At 32.7% G+C, this 18,086-nt stretch overlaps 1 protein-coding gene across 8 annotated transcripts in view; it reads right to left on the bottom strand.

The window, feature by feature from the left end:
• Adamts6 (ADAM metallopeptidase with thrombospondin type 1 motif 6) overlaps nt 1-18,086 on the bottom strand; it is a 289,202-nt gene that overhangs the window by 160,382 nt on the left and 110,734 nt on the right. For all 8 annotated transcript variants that reach the window (XR_013423336.1, XM_078015828.1, XM_078015829.1 and 5 more), the window contains 2 exons: nt 5,111-5,154; nt 493-598 (listed from right to left, as the gene is read on the bottom strand). Coding sequence is in view for 7 of the 8 variants with exons in the window: in XM_078015828.1 (XP_077871954.1) it covers nt 493-598; nt 5,111-5,154 (150 nt within the window). In the remaining variant the exon portion in view is untranslated. The remainder of the gene's footprint in view (nt 1-492; nt 599-5,110; nt 5,155-18,086) is intronic.

Genomic DNA, 18,086 nt, shown 5'->3' with positions numbered 1-18,086 from the left:
ACATGTATATATTGTCACTTGAGGGAAAGAACAATCATTTAAATAATTGGGCTTTATGAAGATCTAGGTGTTGGAGAGATAGCTAAAGTATTTAAAAAGTGTATAACAGGGCTGGGGATGTGGCTCAAGCGGTAACACGCTCACCTGGCATGTGCGGGGCGCTGGGTTCGATCCTCAGCACCACATAAAAATAAAATAAAGATGTTGTGTCCACCAAAAACTGAAAAATAAATCTTAAAAAATTCTCTCTCTCTCTCTCTCTCTCTCTTAAAAAAAAGTATATAACAATATTTAAGTGTGGTGCATTTATCACTAAGATAGCACTGAATCATAAATTTATTTAACTAGTTTCCAAGTCTTAAGATGATTCTCTATTGAAATCAGGCAAAAAGGCTGTAAAATGTAGTTGAGCATAGGCTTTCCACACAGTAGTTACAAGTTGCTCAAGAGTAGAGTGCTAAAATTTATTTTGATTTTCTTAAACTCACTCACTTGTGACCAATCTCATGTGCAATGGTAAAAGCTGAACCCAGGCCAATGTCTTCATTAATGCTGCAGCTCCTTTCAGGCTCACACATTCCAGCCACAGAGGCCAAGCCTGAATAAACAGAAAGAGACACAAAGGGTCAAGCCAAGGTGTTTCAGTCTTAAAAAGCCCATACTTATAAATGCCTGGATTCTTTTTAATAACCTCCATGCACAGAAGGAGCAGTTGGCAAAAGGTTAACTTTCTAGTCATTTGCAAAATCACTGGGGGGAATTTCACTTTGCCGGCTAGACATTAATATTTTTTGAACTGCAGTCAGTGCTGGAAAATGTCTAGACGAGGGGTTAGATTTATAAATTTTACTTCTGGTAACTTGGGACCACCTAGTAACTTGAGCCAGAAGAGGGAATTCAAGAAAGCATTTCTATTTTAACATTCTTCAGGCTGTAGAAAGCAAAATATATCCACATTATTTTTCTAAAGAGATCTGTTTAAGTTTAGTGGGTTCATAAAAATATACAAGCAACTTTTTAGTTACAAAAAAGGGAGGGGGGAATTCGTATTTTTTAATGACATTTTTATAAAAACAAAATGAATGATTCAAAGGAGAAAAAAACTGAAAGATGAGAAGTTTTTTGCATATTTTTAATCTTCTGAAATTAGTCCTGATAATGATACAACAATTTCTTTTAGTACTTTTAATGGGAGGAAAGTCATTCATACATTCAAGGTAGTTTTCCTCTCCCCAACCCGCTTCAATGCATTAGAGTTTTACTAATAAAGCAAAAACTGTGGTGTTAACTTGCCGATTCTAGTGAAATGTTATGTTACTCAAGGTATTCTCCCTTTGGGAATTTCAGTATGTAAAAGCTTTAATATTTACTTTCAAATGAATATCATGCTCTGTGAATAAGTATAGAACTTTAAAACAGTTCCAAGAAAACAGAATTTTTATGCAAAAGATATCATTTGTTATTAGGAAATAGATGCCAAATCATACTTAATATATTAACACAGAGATGAAAAGTTATTTAATAGACGTTTAAGGAAAAGAAGAAAAAAATTGTATATTATTGTCACTCAAATATTAAGAATTACCTCCCACCAAAAGTTAATTAAATTCAATGAGTATCATTATTAATGTTTTGTATTAAAGTACAATTTCCCCATTGCACTAATTGCAAACAATGAATGCTATTCAGTTGATATTTTTTACTGACAAGAAAGTTCTGGAAATTGTGTTTCTCTGTATTTTCTAATATAAACATCAAAATAACAATTACATTGGAACAGAATTGAGGACAGTGTTGGATGTACTAATAGTTTGCCTTCCCTGTTTTATATGGGCTTGGCAAGAGTTAGGGAATGGTTGATTTCTGCCTCAAAGTTGTTATAAAACAGATGACACTCATGTGCTGCCCTTCCATTCCCTTGAGGTCTTGGGCTTAAAAAAGAGGATTTTTTTTTTTTTAAAGGAAGGATTGGGCAAAATGAATCAATTTTCTTGGCTAAACAAAAATATTTAGTAAATGTCACTCCAAATCTCCACTGAAAGACACATACATAGGTACACACACATGCACACAGAGAAAGAATTTAAAAAATTTGTAACACATTATCTGGCTTTAAGCTATCAGTTTCAATTTGACCTGTCTTAGGGAAGACAAAGTCATGATGAGCAATATTCCTGTTCTGAGGCCATAAATAAATAAATAAATAAATAAATAAATAAATAAATAAATAAATAAATAAGAATTGTTAAAAACAAATATTGCTAAATGAACAGTTCTTATATTTTCCTATATTACTCCACAGGCTATCTTTTTTTGGCTTAGTTGTTGTTTCTGCTGGGTTGTTTTTTTGGTACAGGTCATGGAGCTCTATTTTCAAATTAAGAATTCTCTATGACTCTCCAGGGTATACTTATAAGCACAGATTTACTTCTGATATCTTATATAAAATAGTTAACTTTGGTAAAAGAACAACTTAAGAAAAAATATATTTGGAAAATAACTATTACTTGTTGAAACATAAAGGTAAGTCCTAACTAAAATGAGAACATTTTAAACACTAATATATTTTCACAAGCTCCTACCATTTTCTGGCTTCCTATAAAATTGAAGCTGTCAAAGTTCTTATGTGTGATTGTGTTAATAGGGGTTTGATTATTATTTGGGTCATTTAGATTTCCTTAGTTTGATGGCCATAGTTTACACCCTTAAACCTTACTTAGCCATATTAGAATTGATCATCAAAGTTATTAAGCAAGAAAATATGCAAAAATCAGTATGAAAATCAACACAAAAGTTACTACAAAAGTAACGATAATTTAAAGTAAATTAAATTATTAAAAAGTAATAACTTGTTTGAATCTATACTGATAATATATTTTCCACAGATGAAGGTCAAAACACACACACACACACACACACACACACACACATATATATATATATATATGCTGTTCATTCAGTTTTCACTATGAGAGATAGTAAAAAAAATAATATATAATGGTCTATAATTTGAAAATAATTTATATTGAGTTTGAAAATCATTGTCATATACCGATTAATGCATTGATTCTAAAGAAAAATAATCTATGGCATTTTGAACACATTATTAAAAAATCTAAAAAGAGAATAGAAAAATGCCTCAAGTTTTGGGCAATAATGACAATAAAAATACTACACAGTTGTATTACTATTGTCACAATGAAGAATGTATCTCAATGTAAATACCTTTAAAAAGCAGGCAGAATAAAATGTGTGTGTGTGTATTATATAGAGATATATGAACACATATACACATATTTCATTCATATACTATATATATGTAATATGTATGCAAAATCAGTATAAAAACCAACATGAAAGTTACTAAAAAATATATACATATATACATAAGTGTGCGTGTGTGTGCGCACGCGCACACACACACACACACAAACACACACACACAGGCAGGTAGTTAAGTGAAACCATATAGACAATTTCTACATTAAATAAGACCTGTTCACTTTTATAGTACTTCTTTAGTAAATACCTTCATGCTTTCTTCCCAAAGTGATTTTAACAATATTCTTATAATAAAAGGTTAAGAATATTGTTAAAATCTGTTAAGAAATTTCTAATAAAATTGAGAATCATAAAGCTTAAATAAACTGTAAAAGGTAACGCACTAAAAATGTAAAAGCCAGTTAGTTTCCAGTTCAGGGTTCCCTTCAATGGTCTTCTTAACCTAAAACACTACCAAAAAAATATTTCTGATGTGAACTTTCTCAGCAAAAAGATCTCTTCTTGTGATATGTATTTTGACTAGCAAGCTTTTAATCATTTAAATCATTAGCACTGGCTAATTGGGATTTCTTCTTTAGCCATAAATCTTAAAGAAAGTAGGGTAGGAGATGCCTGGAAAGGTAGGTAAAATCATCAAGAGAACTGTCTAGGAAGTTGGATAGCCTCTTTCTCCTACATTGACTTTAATTATATCTTCCCAAAATAATTAGGTTGTGCAAAACAATCAATTTCATAAATTATTCCTTTACAGATAAGAAAATTGAGGCTTATCATACAGAAACCAGAGTGTTAACCTTTAGCTGCCTAACTTATGAATGAGTCTATAAAAAGTCTCTGACATTAAAAAAGTCATCATATAATAAAAGTTCCTACTCCATAAAATAATGTTAGTTGCTTAGTTATTTAATACAATGTGAAGCTACTCTCCCATCATTTTTTTTTGCAATTAACCTATATGAAATTATGTTCTGCAACAAAATGTTATTTTTAAAAATCTAGAATACTGGGGTTGGGGCTGTAGCTCTGTGGTGTGAAGCACTGGGTTCAATCCTCAGCACCACATAAAAATAAATAAATAAATATTGTGTCCATCTATAACTAAAAAATATTTTAAAAATTCTAGCGTACTAAAAAAACTTTTAAAAAAGAAGAAAATCTAGAGTATTACAAAATGCTTTTAAAGTAGCAAATGACATTTAAGAAACACAAAAAGATAATCCTATATTCTCTCTTTACCTCTGGCTATACTGTTTTACAAAATTGTCTTTTTATTTTTTTGTCAGGGTACTAAAATTTTCCAATAATATATTAATTTATGGGGATATATTCCTTCCATAAAATGGTACCAAAAGAAGTATTGTTCTTGAGCCATTCCCTTTAAGTATCTCCAGATTTTTATTCCTTTCCTTTAATAGACTTGAATTTCAAGATGCTGAATGCTCTCAAACCTCTTGGCATTTTAAGAAAATACGTTACAGAGACAGATTATATGAAAATGAATGCTAACTTTGATTTGTAATTATTAGTTAATGGTTTTGAATCATCTTGTAAATTGTTTTTAAATCATCATTACATTTATCAGAGGGGGGAAAAGCTAATGAAATTTATATAATCTTTATTATGAGAGTAAATATTTGTTTCCTACTAAATGAAAAGGTCCTTGGCCACAAAGGTCAAGTTTAACAATTTTTAGGAATAATTTCAGATGTACCAGGAAAGAAAATGACCAAGTTAATAATAAAGAGTATTCATTGGTCCAGAAAGATAATCTGAACTATTCTGTCTTTATATATGTGTGTGTATATATATATATATAAAAAACACTTACCCAGTGTTCCACAGGGCTTATTTTTATAAGTGCAGATATCATATCTATGGAGGAGAAAAAAAGAGGTGAAATTTGTAATCTGATCAAATTTGTAAAATATTTTTGTATATTCATCACATTTCTTTCTTGGCGCTCTGGTTGTCAGACCACAATCAATGCAATTATGAGCAGCCAGCTGTAGTGTTAGCATTGTCAGCACTCTGGGGGACACAGCAGGCTACACAGCACTCCCAGCCTCTGGCTGCAAGCCAATAGGACACCTGCCAGTAGGAAAGAAGGTTAAACTGGATTTTTGTAATTGAAAGTTCCATAAAATTATCTACCATACTGTTTTGAAGCTATTTTAGTTTTTCTGTAGACTGCTACTGCTTCTACAAAAAAGTAAATGGGTGGCTTTTTATTCCCAAGCTCTTTTGAAACTGCTGAATTTTTTCTTATTATATCCAGAGACTGTGTTTGATGTTGCTGAGTCATAAGCACTCTTTGGGGTTCCTTCAACTCAAACACAGATTCTTGTTTTTTAAAAAAGACAAGGTAATACAGCAAAAGAAATTAAATTGATACTACATATTTCCCCTAGTTGTATACCAGCAATTAAGCATGCTTAAAATACAAATATTTTAAAGTGATTTTACAAACAGATTAATGAAATGCTCAATAGAGAGCCTTCCTAATGTGTTCAGACTTACTCTAATGCTGCATTATAACTCAATACTAAAAAAAAAATTGAGTCCATAAAGTAATATTGCATATTTTAAAATACATTCCATTTAGAATGCTAAATCAATGTTGTTGTACATTTTAAGTGTTTTCATAATCATATCCTAATAAATTAATCTTTAAAGCCAAAAGTATTTAGAGATCCTAATTTAAAAGACTGATAACTTTTATTTCTTATGTTTTATGCTAGAAGAGAAAATTTTTCCAGGTAAAAAACTTTCAGAAACTAGAGGGAAATACAAATTGTAAAAATTCTCTTTTATTGTATATAAAGAATAGCTAATCAATATTAATTGGGCAGGCACTAGTAGTGAATTATACTCTTATTCATCAATCAACAGGCCAAAAAGTACTTTCGAGAAACAAGTATAACATCCAGACATACCAGTAGTATTACTGAACCCACTGAAATCCCTGGAAATCCCCTCTGCCTATATTTAGAATTTCAAACTCTTCATCCTGTTCATTTTACATTTGAAGAAAGAGTTTTTCTTTTCCTTTTGAAGAACCTTCTCTTTTGAACATTCACATATTTATCCCTTGACTTCTCTTAAAATTGATAAGACATAGGATCACAGAGTTTGGAACAATCATGAATGTAAAATAGAGAGAGGGCATCAGTATACTCTCAAGAGTATCTTCTGGGTGTCACAGTTAATTTATCTTGTGATTATAGTGTGTTATGCCTGTTGCATTATATAGACACATTGTATAGACACAACACATTCCAGAAATCTTCAAAACAAAATGTGAACAAACACTTTTCATGTGTAATACGGATATATATGTTTAAGTAGAATCTATTTCCAAATCTTCAAATTCCATATGTGCCTTTTCTAAAATTGATCTGAGAATGCACTTGCAATCCACCAGTTTTCAAGTTGTCTTTCTTCTTTCATAATTACACTGTTTCTACTTTTAAAAAGAAAAAGAAAAAGTAAGACATCTCATGCATTCTAAATATTGTTATGGTACATTATCCCAAGTTAGAAGTCTCCAGAATATAAAGCAAAGGGATAACTCAAGGAAGCACTGACCCTGGGAAATAATAGCTTAGGAGCAAGGCACGAAAAATTGAAGGGAAAGATGGTTATTTCATCCTGGCAAGACTCTGCCTTTCTGCCAGTCCCCCTATTTATAAATTAATCTATATATCTATATTACAATTATAATTCAGAAATGGAATGGTTATCATGGAGTATATTCACATGTGCATTTAATCTAAAAAATGAAGTCAGATTTGTTATTGACAGACAAAGCAAGTAGTTTGGCATTGAGAACTGAGTCAGACAATCAGAGTATATAGTGAACATTTTTCATGATTGGGTGAGCTAAATATGCAGATTCAAAGATTTGACACAATTCACTTAAAGCATATAACAATATGTAATATATTTACTATAGTCTCAGCAGCTACTTTAAAGTATGGTAAAAAGCATTTTAGATAACAAATTTAAAATATGCAAAGTAATACATCATTTAAAAGATTCATTTAGAAGGTCAACAAAACAAAAAATATTAGAGACAACTAAGAACAATTTATATTCCCAGAGCAGAGCAGTCTGTTCTCATGTTATTTTAATTCTATCTTTTATGCTGAATGTTATTATTCTTATTTTATACTGAATATTATTATGAGTATTATTTCATTTTGTAATACTGCCCTAAAATAATGCTATAAAGGGTAAAGCTATCAACCAATAATGTAAACTAAAATACCTTAGATTAAGATGATTTCATTTGCATTTTCTTCAAGTTTCCCTAATCCTCTGAAAGGACTATAAAATTCTCTATAACATACTATATAGAAAAAAAAGTGTAACCTCCTCATGGCTTTTGTATTCTATTTACACTGTATTCTTCTATGTTCACAGAAAGTAATTACAATCTATGTATTATCTGTAATAATCAAGTTCTAAAGAGCAACATTTTTACTTTCATTCCTCCATCCATGGGATTGTCTGAGCATTTATATACCCTGGCATACTAGGAACCTAAGTAAGTTAGCTGTACTCTATTTGGGAAAAGACACAAGTACATAAGTTGCAAGATAACTGGAAAGAAGATAAAATGCAATAAATATAAATTTATAGAATATAAGTAGTATTTGCAAGCAATTACAATGATTATTGCCATAATCAAGTTTTACACAAAATACAGAGGAAAAAATGATTCTACCTAGAAAATGCAGAAACACACAACTATAGGTCATAACATCTGAAACCATTTTAAATTGTTTAGCCACATAAAACACAAAAATGTTTCCAGGCAAAAATAGAATACTCAAAGAAACAGTCTAGAAACGGTGTGACATAATCAGGGAACTATAAGAAGTTCAGAGAGGCTGAAATCTTGAATGTTTAGAATGAAATATCAAAAAATGAGTTTAGAGAGGTGGGGGTGGGATGGATAACTATCTTGACTAGCCAGATTTTTTTTTCCATAGGCAAAAGCAACTCAGAAAATAGTTTGTATTGTAGGGAAGTTTTTAAAGTATATTTATGTAACTATATATAGAGAAATTGAGTGTGCGTGTGTGTGTGTAGTATTGTATAAGGAGAATACAAAGGCAGATATCTGAGGGAGAAATGGGAGAGTAGGAGAAATGTAATGATTTTGTTATATATGTTTCTGTATAGCCAACATAATCATAAGTGTGTTAGCTATGCCTGTCTCTGATGATCAACACAAGAGAAATTTGATAATTAGCCTAATAAGTGTTTAAGAAGCTTTGTCTCAATCTGCCATGTACAAATATCTTTTTTCTTCTTTCTTCCTTTCTCAAGCTTTTAAAGTAAGTTTAGTTTCCTCAAAATCTTTTTAAATGGCATTTACAAATTTTTAATTTACCACACAGAGATTATCTCATCTAGAAACATTTATTTAACCTTTAACCTTTTATATTAAAATATATTTCCACATCTTGAACCTTTTATATCTCTTTTTTAACCGTTAACGCTTTTTATAAAATCACATTCTGAAACAACCCTTATAAAATTACTCCACTTTAATAAGATGAAATACTTTCATGTTTTTAAGGTACTATTATACTGTAATTGAAACCCAACTGAAACTTCTTATACTCTTTGTATATAAATTACACATGATAGAATCTTAACTCTTAGTAACCTTGTTTCAGCAAAGACACAGACCAAAGCAATAAACTTTTTTCTATTTACCAATTTATGAAAACACACATAATGTTTAAATATATTACCTTATGGAACTTAATAAGTAAAGAGTACTTAATTTCATATTTAGTGGTTGATATTTTAACACTTTAGCTTTGTAAATTAATCAGCTGTCTGTAGAAACCAAGATCTTAGACAATTAAAGTAAACAGAACTAGCCATCTCTTTCTTGTTCAAGAAAAATCCTTCTACAGGATACCATGATGGTCCTATTGATATACTTAATAACTCATCTTTAAAAAGCCATGGGCTACATTTTTGTACTGTATCAACATATGCCCTAGCTGTTCTTGGTCTTATTGGGGTGCCTCCTTCCTCTAACAATTTCTCTTCCTTGGAGGCGAAAAACTTCAAACCTTGAGTCAACCATTTTCGCCAGTTTGCCTGAGAAAGTTCTAGGAACAGGCAACTTGAAATAAAAACAAAATAAATCAAAACAAGAACACGTTGTTTTTTGGAATGGTCACCCATTTTTTTTTTGCTCTCCTTCAGGATCGAGCAAGTTCACTTACCCCCAAGCTTCAGACATCCCAAGTACGGGCCACCATAATGCCAAAGCCAATGTCTCGGCTTGGCACCAGAATCACGAGGCACTCACAGCTTTGTAGGTTCAAACAGCAATTCTTTATTCCAGCTCTCACACCACCTCCACACAGGTCCAGGGGCAAACGCGTTCTCCTGCCTCCCGCACCAACCACCTACTCCACGAGGCTATCTCCAAATCCCATTTTAATCTCACGAGAACTCAACGGGAACAAGCAGCAGGAACACCCTAATCCCAACAATAATCTTCAACTTCCAACTTCCCTAAAACCCATTATCTTAAACTGGCAACGCCTTAAACTCAAGGAGCCGGTTACTTCCTCAAACCTGATCAGCTCTAAACCCGGATCTGCCTTGGTCCTTGAGCAAGGTCACCTCATTAAAGCATGCATGCAATGTCCCATCAAATGTCCTCTAAGCAGCATGGGGTACGCTTGGCAAGGAAATTTCGATGCGTCATTCCTACTTGGTAATGGCCCTCAGCACTTACTCACTAAGAGTCTACCTAATCATATTAGCTTAGGTCAGTTTGCAGCAATAAAAATACCTCATTGATGGAAAAAAAGACATGACAGGAAAATAAGAAAAGTAATTTATATATGGCTTTTTCAACAATGATACCTACTTCTATAGATTTATCTTCTTTAGGCTATTCTTACAATTGTCTTTACGAAATATATTTCACAGATTAAGAAAAATACTCTGTGAACAAAAGGAAGACTTCAGTCATAGATAAAAACTTTAGACCATTTTATCCATGAATTAAATAATGTAGAATCAAGAGGTATTGATATTATAAATTGAGAGTGGTAAATCTTAAAAACTGAACTTTTTATTGAATTTTCACTTTGATATAGAATTGAATACAAATATTTTCCTATATTTTACTGTGTATGCTTGCTTGCTATTGTGTTACGTACACATAACAAAATTTTCAATGTCTGCAAAGTAATCACTTGAGAAATTTTGATAATTTAAAAATTACTTTTAATTATATTATTTTTATATTTTATAAACTTTTTACTCTTCCATGTTTTACCTTTTGTGAGTTATTTCTTACTCTATCTATTTTCTTATTCCTATTTTCTTTCTTTTTCATGTGTAGGTTACTGATTCTTTCTTCTCCTACAAATATTCTCTTTTCTATCAGCCCCAATTGCTACAAACATAAAGAATCTTGAGAAGGCACTTTATTCAAGCTGTATTACATTTAAGCCATTGTCTCAAAGACCAATGACAAACCAGCTTATTTCAGTTCTTTCTTTATTTTGACCTTCTCATTTTTACCTTGTATCATACTCACTTCCTGTGCCATCAACCCTTCTCTTCCTTCAAACTTGAGCCAATCAGAAGATAATGCAAAGACAGATAATGCAAGGATCCCAAAGATATAATTGGTGTGTTTTTAGGACGTACCCTACTGTGGTATAAATTGAATAAAGGGGAGACTGAAGGAAAGGAATTTCCATTGCCCCCTCTCAGGTCCCTATATACAAATAAGTCACTACTAAATCTTGACTAACTTGATGTGGCACGAGCCTCTAAATACAGAGCTGTAATTTAAACTTCAAGCTAAGCTGGAGCAGGGAATGGTGGTGCACACCTGCAACCCCAGCAACCTGGGAGGCTGAGGCAGGAGGACTGCAAATTTGAGACCAACCTCAGCAACTTAGTGAGAATCTAAGGATTTAGGGAGACTCTTTTTCAAAATAAAAAGGGTGGGGGATATGGCTCAGTGAATAAGTGCCCCTGAGTTGAATCTCTGGCACCCCTGGTACAAAAAAAAAAAAAATACACTGACATTCTACAAAGTAACAGCTGAAATATAATGAGAAAAGATTATCTGGATTCTGATTCTGAATCTGGAGAGAAAGCAACAACTTATCACTGTGCTACTTTTTTAGTTTGTTTTCTTTTCCTAAAAGAAAATAAAGGCTTAAAAGCAAATAAAAAAGAATTAAGAAACATGATTTTAGGGAATCTATATAAAGCCTGGTGCTTAAAGAAAATCAACATTCTACTTTTAGATGAGTAAATGTGGTCATTCCTTTACCCTAAATTAACAAAGAAGTTGGGTTGATGAAGCAAAACCAAAACCAGAGAATTTAGTTGGCTTTCTATGGCTGTAACAATGGTATACTTTTTTACTGTGGATACTTTCAACTCTTAATTTCTTAACACTTTTGTGTAGGCTTTTGTGTAGGCATGACGATCATAAGCAACTGACAAAAACATGTGGTCAAATTTCAAGGTCTGCAAAACACAGAACTACCTTAAAATGATGAAACACCTAGATAGTTCTTAAAACCTTTGACCAAAACAACATTCCATCCTTAGATAAGGAAACAGTCACTATAAAAAAGAGTTCTTTTCAATCTTTCAATTCGAAAAGGGAACAACTCAAAATCTAAACTTCAAGTTTCATTATTTAACACTGAGCCATACTGAGCCATGTTGATTACTTCCAGCCAACATGTTCTAGGTACTGTATTGTCTCAGTTGTTTCTCTCAGGTGTGGTGGTGAAGGGGGTTCATGACATGTTACCCCAAAATATGGTATTCTCACATACTGAATATTTAAAGTTGAAAGAATTTGAAAGAACAGCAGAAGCAAAAGGCTCACTTTGACGTTTTCCCCTGAAGCAAATCATAAAATCTGGGAAGAATCTTCTGTCCTCCCCTGAAGCATGTCTTTTGACGCATATAAGAAGTATGTTCTCATACCAGGGGAAAAATACCTTTATCTCTGAAGATAAAGGGCCACAGACAAGGATCTGAAAAAAACAGGGCATGCTAAATTTTTCCTTCTGTTGCTCATACCCTTTTTTCATATTTATAATATCATATTTTTCCACATCTGCTCTATCATATTTATAATAAATTTCTCCTCAAGTGTCATTTTTTCTCCACAACTATCTACTCTTCATCAAACCTATGCTAAAAATATACTCAGGTTTAACTGCTTCCTTGAGCCTTCATTTCCTTATGAAGTCTCTCATGTTGTATAAAACTTATATTGAATAAATTTGCTTTTTCTCTTCTTAATATGTCTTTTGTCATATGGGCCTCAGCTATGGAACTAGCATGGGTAGAAGAAAAAATATTCCTCCTACTCTGCAGTGGTGAGTCAAGTTATAGAGACATAACTCTATTCAGAAGCTTTCTTTATGTGTACCAATGGAGCAGCATTATAAAATGACTTCAAAATTTTAAAGATAACTGTAATATGGAGAGAAGAAAGATTATTTTAACTCAATGAGGAAGAATGCTTACAACTTTTAATAATAAAAGGAAAAGATGACTTGAAATAAATAATAATTTGATTTAGTTTATATGACTCATTTTACATGTCAACATCTTTGATAATATTGATCTCTGTATCTAAGTAACATCTATTCGAGTGAACTTATTGATGCTTTTTTCATATTTTATACTGCTGCATCATAGGTGTACAAATGCAGGATTTATTGTTACATACTCGTACATGCACACAACACAGTAATACAATTTAGCCAATATCATCCCCCCAGAGTTTCTCCTTTCTTTCTGACACTTTTGAATGCCTAAAACCTAAGACCAAACAAATGTTATACTATCTAATACGTAGATATATTTATTATGATCATGTGAACCACTACTTCTCAAAGATATGGCAGGGTTAGTAAACATCAGATATTTCTAACTACTGATTCCTATAATATGTCAGAGACTATCCAGTCTTTCAATTACTACATGAATTCAAGTATTACTATCAGACTTTAAAATCCCTCCCTGTTTTGCTTATCGTTGTATCCCAGCATCTAGCAAAATACCTGGAGCACAGGAATCGTTTAATGTTTATAATATTAAAATCTTCTAGAAAGGTTATATCAATTTATACTTCAACAATCCATTTCTTAATACCCTTAATTTCAATAACCTGATAACCATTCTAATTTTCAACCCCAATTTCCATTTCTCAAAAACCATTAATAGAAAGAAAATTATTTTTAAGGTATCAGCATTATAAAGTTCTTGTATGTTTGGCAAGAAGGTCAGTATATGTGGAATAGGTTTGATTCAAGTAAACATTTATGAAAAGATTCTTTCATATTAACAAATCAAAAATTTAAGCTGTGTTTTAGCAAATATTTACTAAAAGCTTACCAAGTACGAGAGGAAGAAAAACATGAACAAGACAGTCATAATTCCTTATCTTTAGAAGCTCAGAAACTTTTCTAAAATCAGTAAAAGTTTAATTAGACATAACTAGAAAAAAGAAAGTAATTTTACTCTTTTATGCCACTGGAGTACAATTTTTTAGACTGAACTTTGGTCATTTTGGAATCCTTTTAGTGTCTTCAGTCTCCTTTCTTCTTCTACATGAAATGGATAATCTTTCCTTGGTTTAACCATATCTGTTCTTTCAGTTCTAACCCTAGTTATAATTCCCTAATTTTTACCCTTAGTTATCTCACGTTGGGATCAATGCAAACATTTTTATCTGAAACTATCTTATACATAGCTTACCATTCTTAAAATAGTTCTGCTCATGCCATTCTCCTACTAAAAAATCCAAACCACCTCCAAAAATCTAAGCAATTTAGCTTGGTATTAAAGATCCCCATAATCTAGCTTCAATTTACCTTTTGAGAACTGCCTTTTGCTTCTTCAAATATTTCTTCTATAGCTAATGCCAAAGATCACCATCTAAACAGGTCTTTCCTGCATCCAAAACTTGTTCATGCAATAATTTTCTTCCATTTCATTTGTGAAATTCTAGACATTCTTTAAGCTTGGTTTAAAAACATTATCTTTCATGAAAAAAGTGATATATCCCTTCTCAAATTGTTACACATTCATGTGTTTCAAATTTTATTTCTTATGCCACAGTTAATTATATAAGCCTCATCTTCCCCTCAAATACTGTCATCAGTATTATTAAAGGATATAATAAAATATGCCCATTCAACAAGAAAGAGGAGAAGGACAAGGAGGAGGAGGAGACGGAAGTCACCATCATAACAAAATAAAACAAAAACAATGACTATGAGAGTTTTATGAGTATCTGATCCCTAGGATGTTTACATTTCTTCAGATTATGATTAATCTTTACATGTGGCTTAGCTACAGGAATGAAAAGTGTTCATTTTCTAATTTGTATGTTTTATTCCACTGTCAGCAATATTTTCCATTATAAATCAAGTATCGGTTGACACACTAATTTCGTACAGATTGTTTTCAAGTACTTGTGAGAATATCCAAAACTTGGACTTGTACGTTAATAAAAAACAAGTTTTTAAGTCTTTAAGGATAAGGGATAGATTATAGAGTATTCTAAATTACCTAGTTACTAAATGCCACCCTGAAAGGTAAACATATTGTCATCTACAGGGAGTAAATAATCATAATCCTAAAATCATTTTATAGCTGTACAAATAAACTTTTTTAATATTTAAAAATGTATAACCATCACAGCACATAAAAATTGATATAGGCTGACATCTTGATTTTGGCCCAGCAAGACTCCCTTTGAACTTCTGATCTTCAGAACGGAACTGCTCTTATCATTTAAGATCTTTCTGCTCTGCCAGACCTTGACAACCCTACTTGCATAAGAGTTCTGCCCTTGAGCTCTCCCGTGAGCACGGTAGCCAGACCGAGGGAATTAGAGGTGGCGCGGGACCCGCGGCGCGGGACTACCGCTCCCACCAGTGCTGACAGCTGAGGTCTCTTGCACCAGCTACCGGGGGTGTGGCTACCGGAGGGGCAGTAAAATTCGCTGAGGATTCTCAGCCCCAAGCACTACAAACTTAGGGTCTGAGGGAATGGCAAACTGGAAGAGTGTGCCCAGTCATTCATGACAACAGGGCTCCCAGGAGCAACAGACCTGGCGTGTACCCAGTATTGTGGTGAGCGGAACCCGTGAGAGGGGCCTGGCTAGAGGAAAAGTAGGGAAGTGACTAGACACAAGAGGACGCCCTAGGCACCCAGGATTGGAGACTCGCCCAGTCTGGGAGGAGGAGCTGCTGCACAGTGATTGGTTTCCACGTATTGATAGGAGAAACTTGGCTTGGTGGTCACAGCGCCACCTACTGGAAGAGAAGTTAATCAAACTCTAAGACTGCATTTATTAGTTTTTTTTTTGTTGGTGTTGTTTTTTTTTTTTTTGTTTTTAAATTTTGATTTGGGATTTTCTTTCATTTTCATTTTTCTTTCTTGTTTTTTTAATTTTTTTTTTACAATTTTTTTTAAAATTTTTATTCTTCCAATTTTAATTTTTTTTTATTATTTAAAAAAATTTTTTTTCTTTTTTTATTTCCCATTTTTTTTCTTCTTTTGTCTTTTCATTTCTTTTCAATTATCTTATCCCCCCTTCCTTGAATTCTACCTGCTTACTCTCATTCTCTTTAGTGACTTTTTCCCTTCCCTTCGAATACCTTTCCTCCCAAGCATCAAATAAATTTATAGGAGTAAACAGTAACTCAGCAGTCAAACAGAACAAGAAGTAACATGAGCAGCTTCAAAAAGCAAGGAAGAAAAGGAGTACAAACAATGCAGGACAGCCTAAATATTCAGGAGGACTTAGAGTCATCAGAAAAATGGTCATATAAAGAACTCAAGGAACACCTTAGACAGATGGAATGGAACCTTAAAGAGGATACGAGACAGCAAATTCAAGCAGCGAAAGAACACATTGAGAATGTATTACACAAACAGATAAAAGAAGAAGTTAAGCACCTTTATCAGGAGATAGAGATTATAAAAAAGAATCAAACCATAATCTTAGAAATGAAGGAAACTATAAACCAAATTAAAAACTCAATTGAGAGTATCACTAACAGAGTGGAGCAAGTAGAAGCCAGAATGTCAGATAATGAAGACAAATTATTTCATCTTGAAAAGAGTCTAGCCAACTCAGAAAGGCTGGTAAAAAATCACGAGAAAAACATCCAAGAGTTATGGGATAACATAAAAAAGCCAAACTTACGAGTCATCGGGATAGAAGAAGGTACAGAGATTCAAACCAAGGGAATGAGTAACCTGCTGAATGAAATAATTACAGAAAACTTTCCAGAAATAAAAAAGAAAACAGATATACAAATTGAAGATGCATACAGGACACCGAGCACACAAAATCACAGTAGACCAACGCCAAGACACATTGTTATGAAGATATCCAATATACAGAACAAAGAGAAAATATTAAAAGCTACAAGAGAAAGGAGACAGATTACATTCAGGGGTAAACCAATAAGGTTAACAACGGATTTTTTATCACAGACACTGAAAGCAAGAAGGTCATGGAACAATGTATTCCAAACACTGAAAGACAATGGATGCCAACCAAGAATTCTGTATCCAGCAAAATTAAGCTTCAGGTATGACAACGAAATAAAAATCTTTCATGATAAACAAAAGTTAAAAGAATTTGCAGCCAGAAAACCAGCATTGCAAAGCATTTTGAGCAAAACACTACATGAGAAAGAAATGAAAAATAATAACCAAAACCATCAGAGGGAAGTGCCTCGGTAAAGACAGAGGGCGAAGGGAAAAATAATCATGGAGAAACAAACTAAATTTTTTTTTTAAAAAAAGGATAAATAATCAAACATGGATGGAAGTACAAACCATATATCAATAGTAACTCTGAATGTTAATGGCTTAAACTCTCCAATAAAGCGACATAGGCTGATATCATGGATTAAAAAAACAAATCCAACAATATGCTGCCTCCAGGAGACACATCTGATTGGAAAAGACATACACAGGCTGAAGGTGAAAGGATGGGAAAAAATATACCACGCACACGGTCCTCGTAAGCAAGCAGGGGTGGCCATCCTCATATCGAATAAAATCGACTTCAAGACTAAGTTAATCAAAAGGGATAAAGAAGGACATTATATATTGTTAAAAGGAACCATTCACCAACAAGACATAACAATTATCAATATTTATGCACCTAATAATGGCGCTGCGACATTCATAAAACAAATTCTCCTCAAGTTCAAGAATCAAATAGACCACAACACAATAATTATGGGTGACTTCAACACACCTCTCTCACCATTGGACAGATCCTCCAAACAAAAGTTGAATAAGGAAACTATAGAACTCAATACCACAATCAATAACCTAGACTTAACTGACATATATAGAATATATCAACCATCATCAAATGGATATACTTTTTTCTCAGCAGCACATGGATCCTTCTCAAAAATAGACCATATATTATGCCACACGGCAACCCTCAGTAAATATAAAGGGGTGGAGATAATACCATGCATTTTATCTGATCATAATGGAATGAAACTGGAAATCAATGATAAAAGAAGGAAGGAAAAATCTTACATCACATGGAAAATGAACAATATGTTACTGAATGATCAATGGGTTACAGAAGACATAAAAGAGGAAATCAAAAAATTCTTAGAGATAAATGAAAATACAGACACAACATATCGGAATCTATGGGACACAATGAAAGCAGTTTTAAGAGGGAAATTCATCGCCTGGTGGTCATTTCTCAAAAAAAGAAA

The sequence above is a fragment of the Ictidomys tridecemlineatus genome, chromosome 1, assembly GCF_052094955.1.
Source record: "Ictidomys tridecemlineatus isolate mIctTri1 chromosome 1, mIctTri1.hap1, whole genome shotgun sequence".
Classification (NCBI taxonomy): domain Eukaryota; kingdom Metazoa; phylum Chordata; class Mammalia; order Rodentia; family Sciuridae; genus Ictidomys; species Ictidomys tridecemlineatus.
Note: the sequence above shows the minus strand (reverse complement) of the source record. Positions and strands in the feature narration are given on the sequence as shown.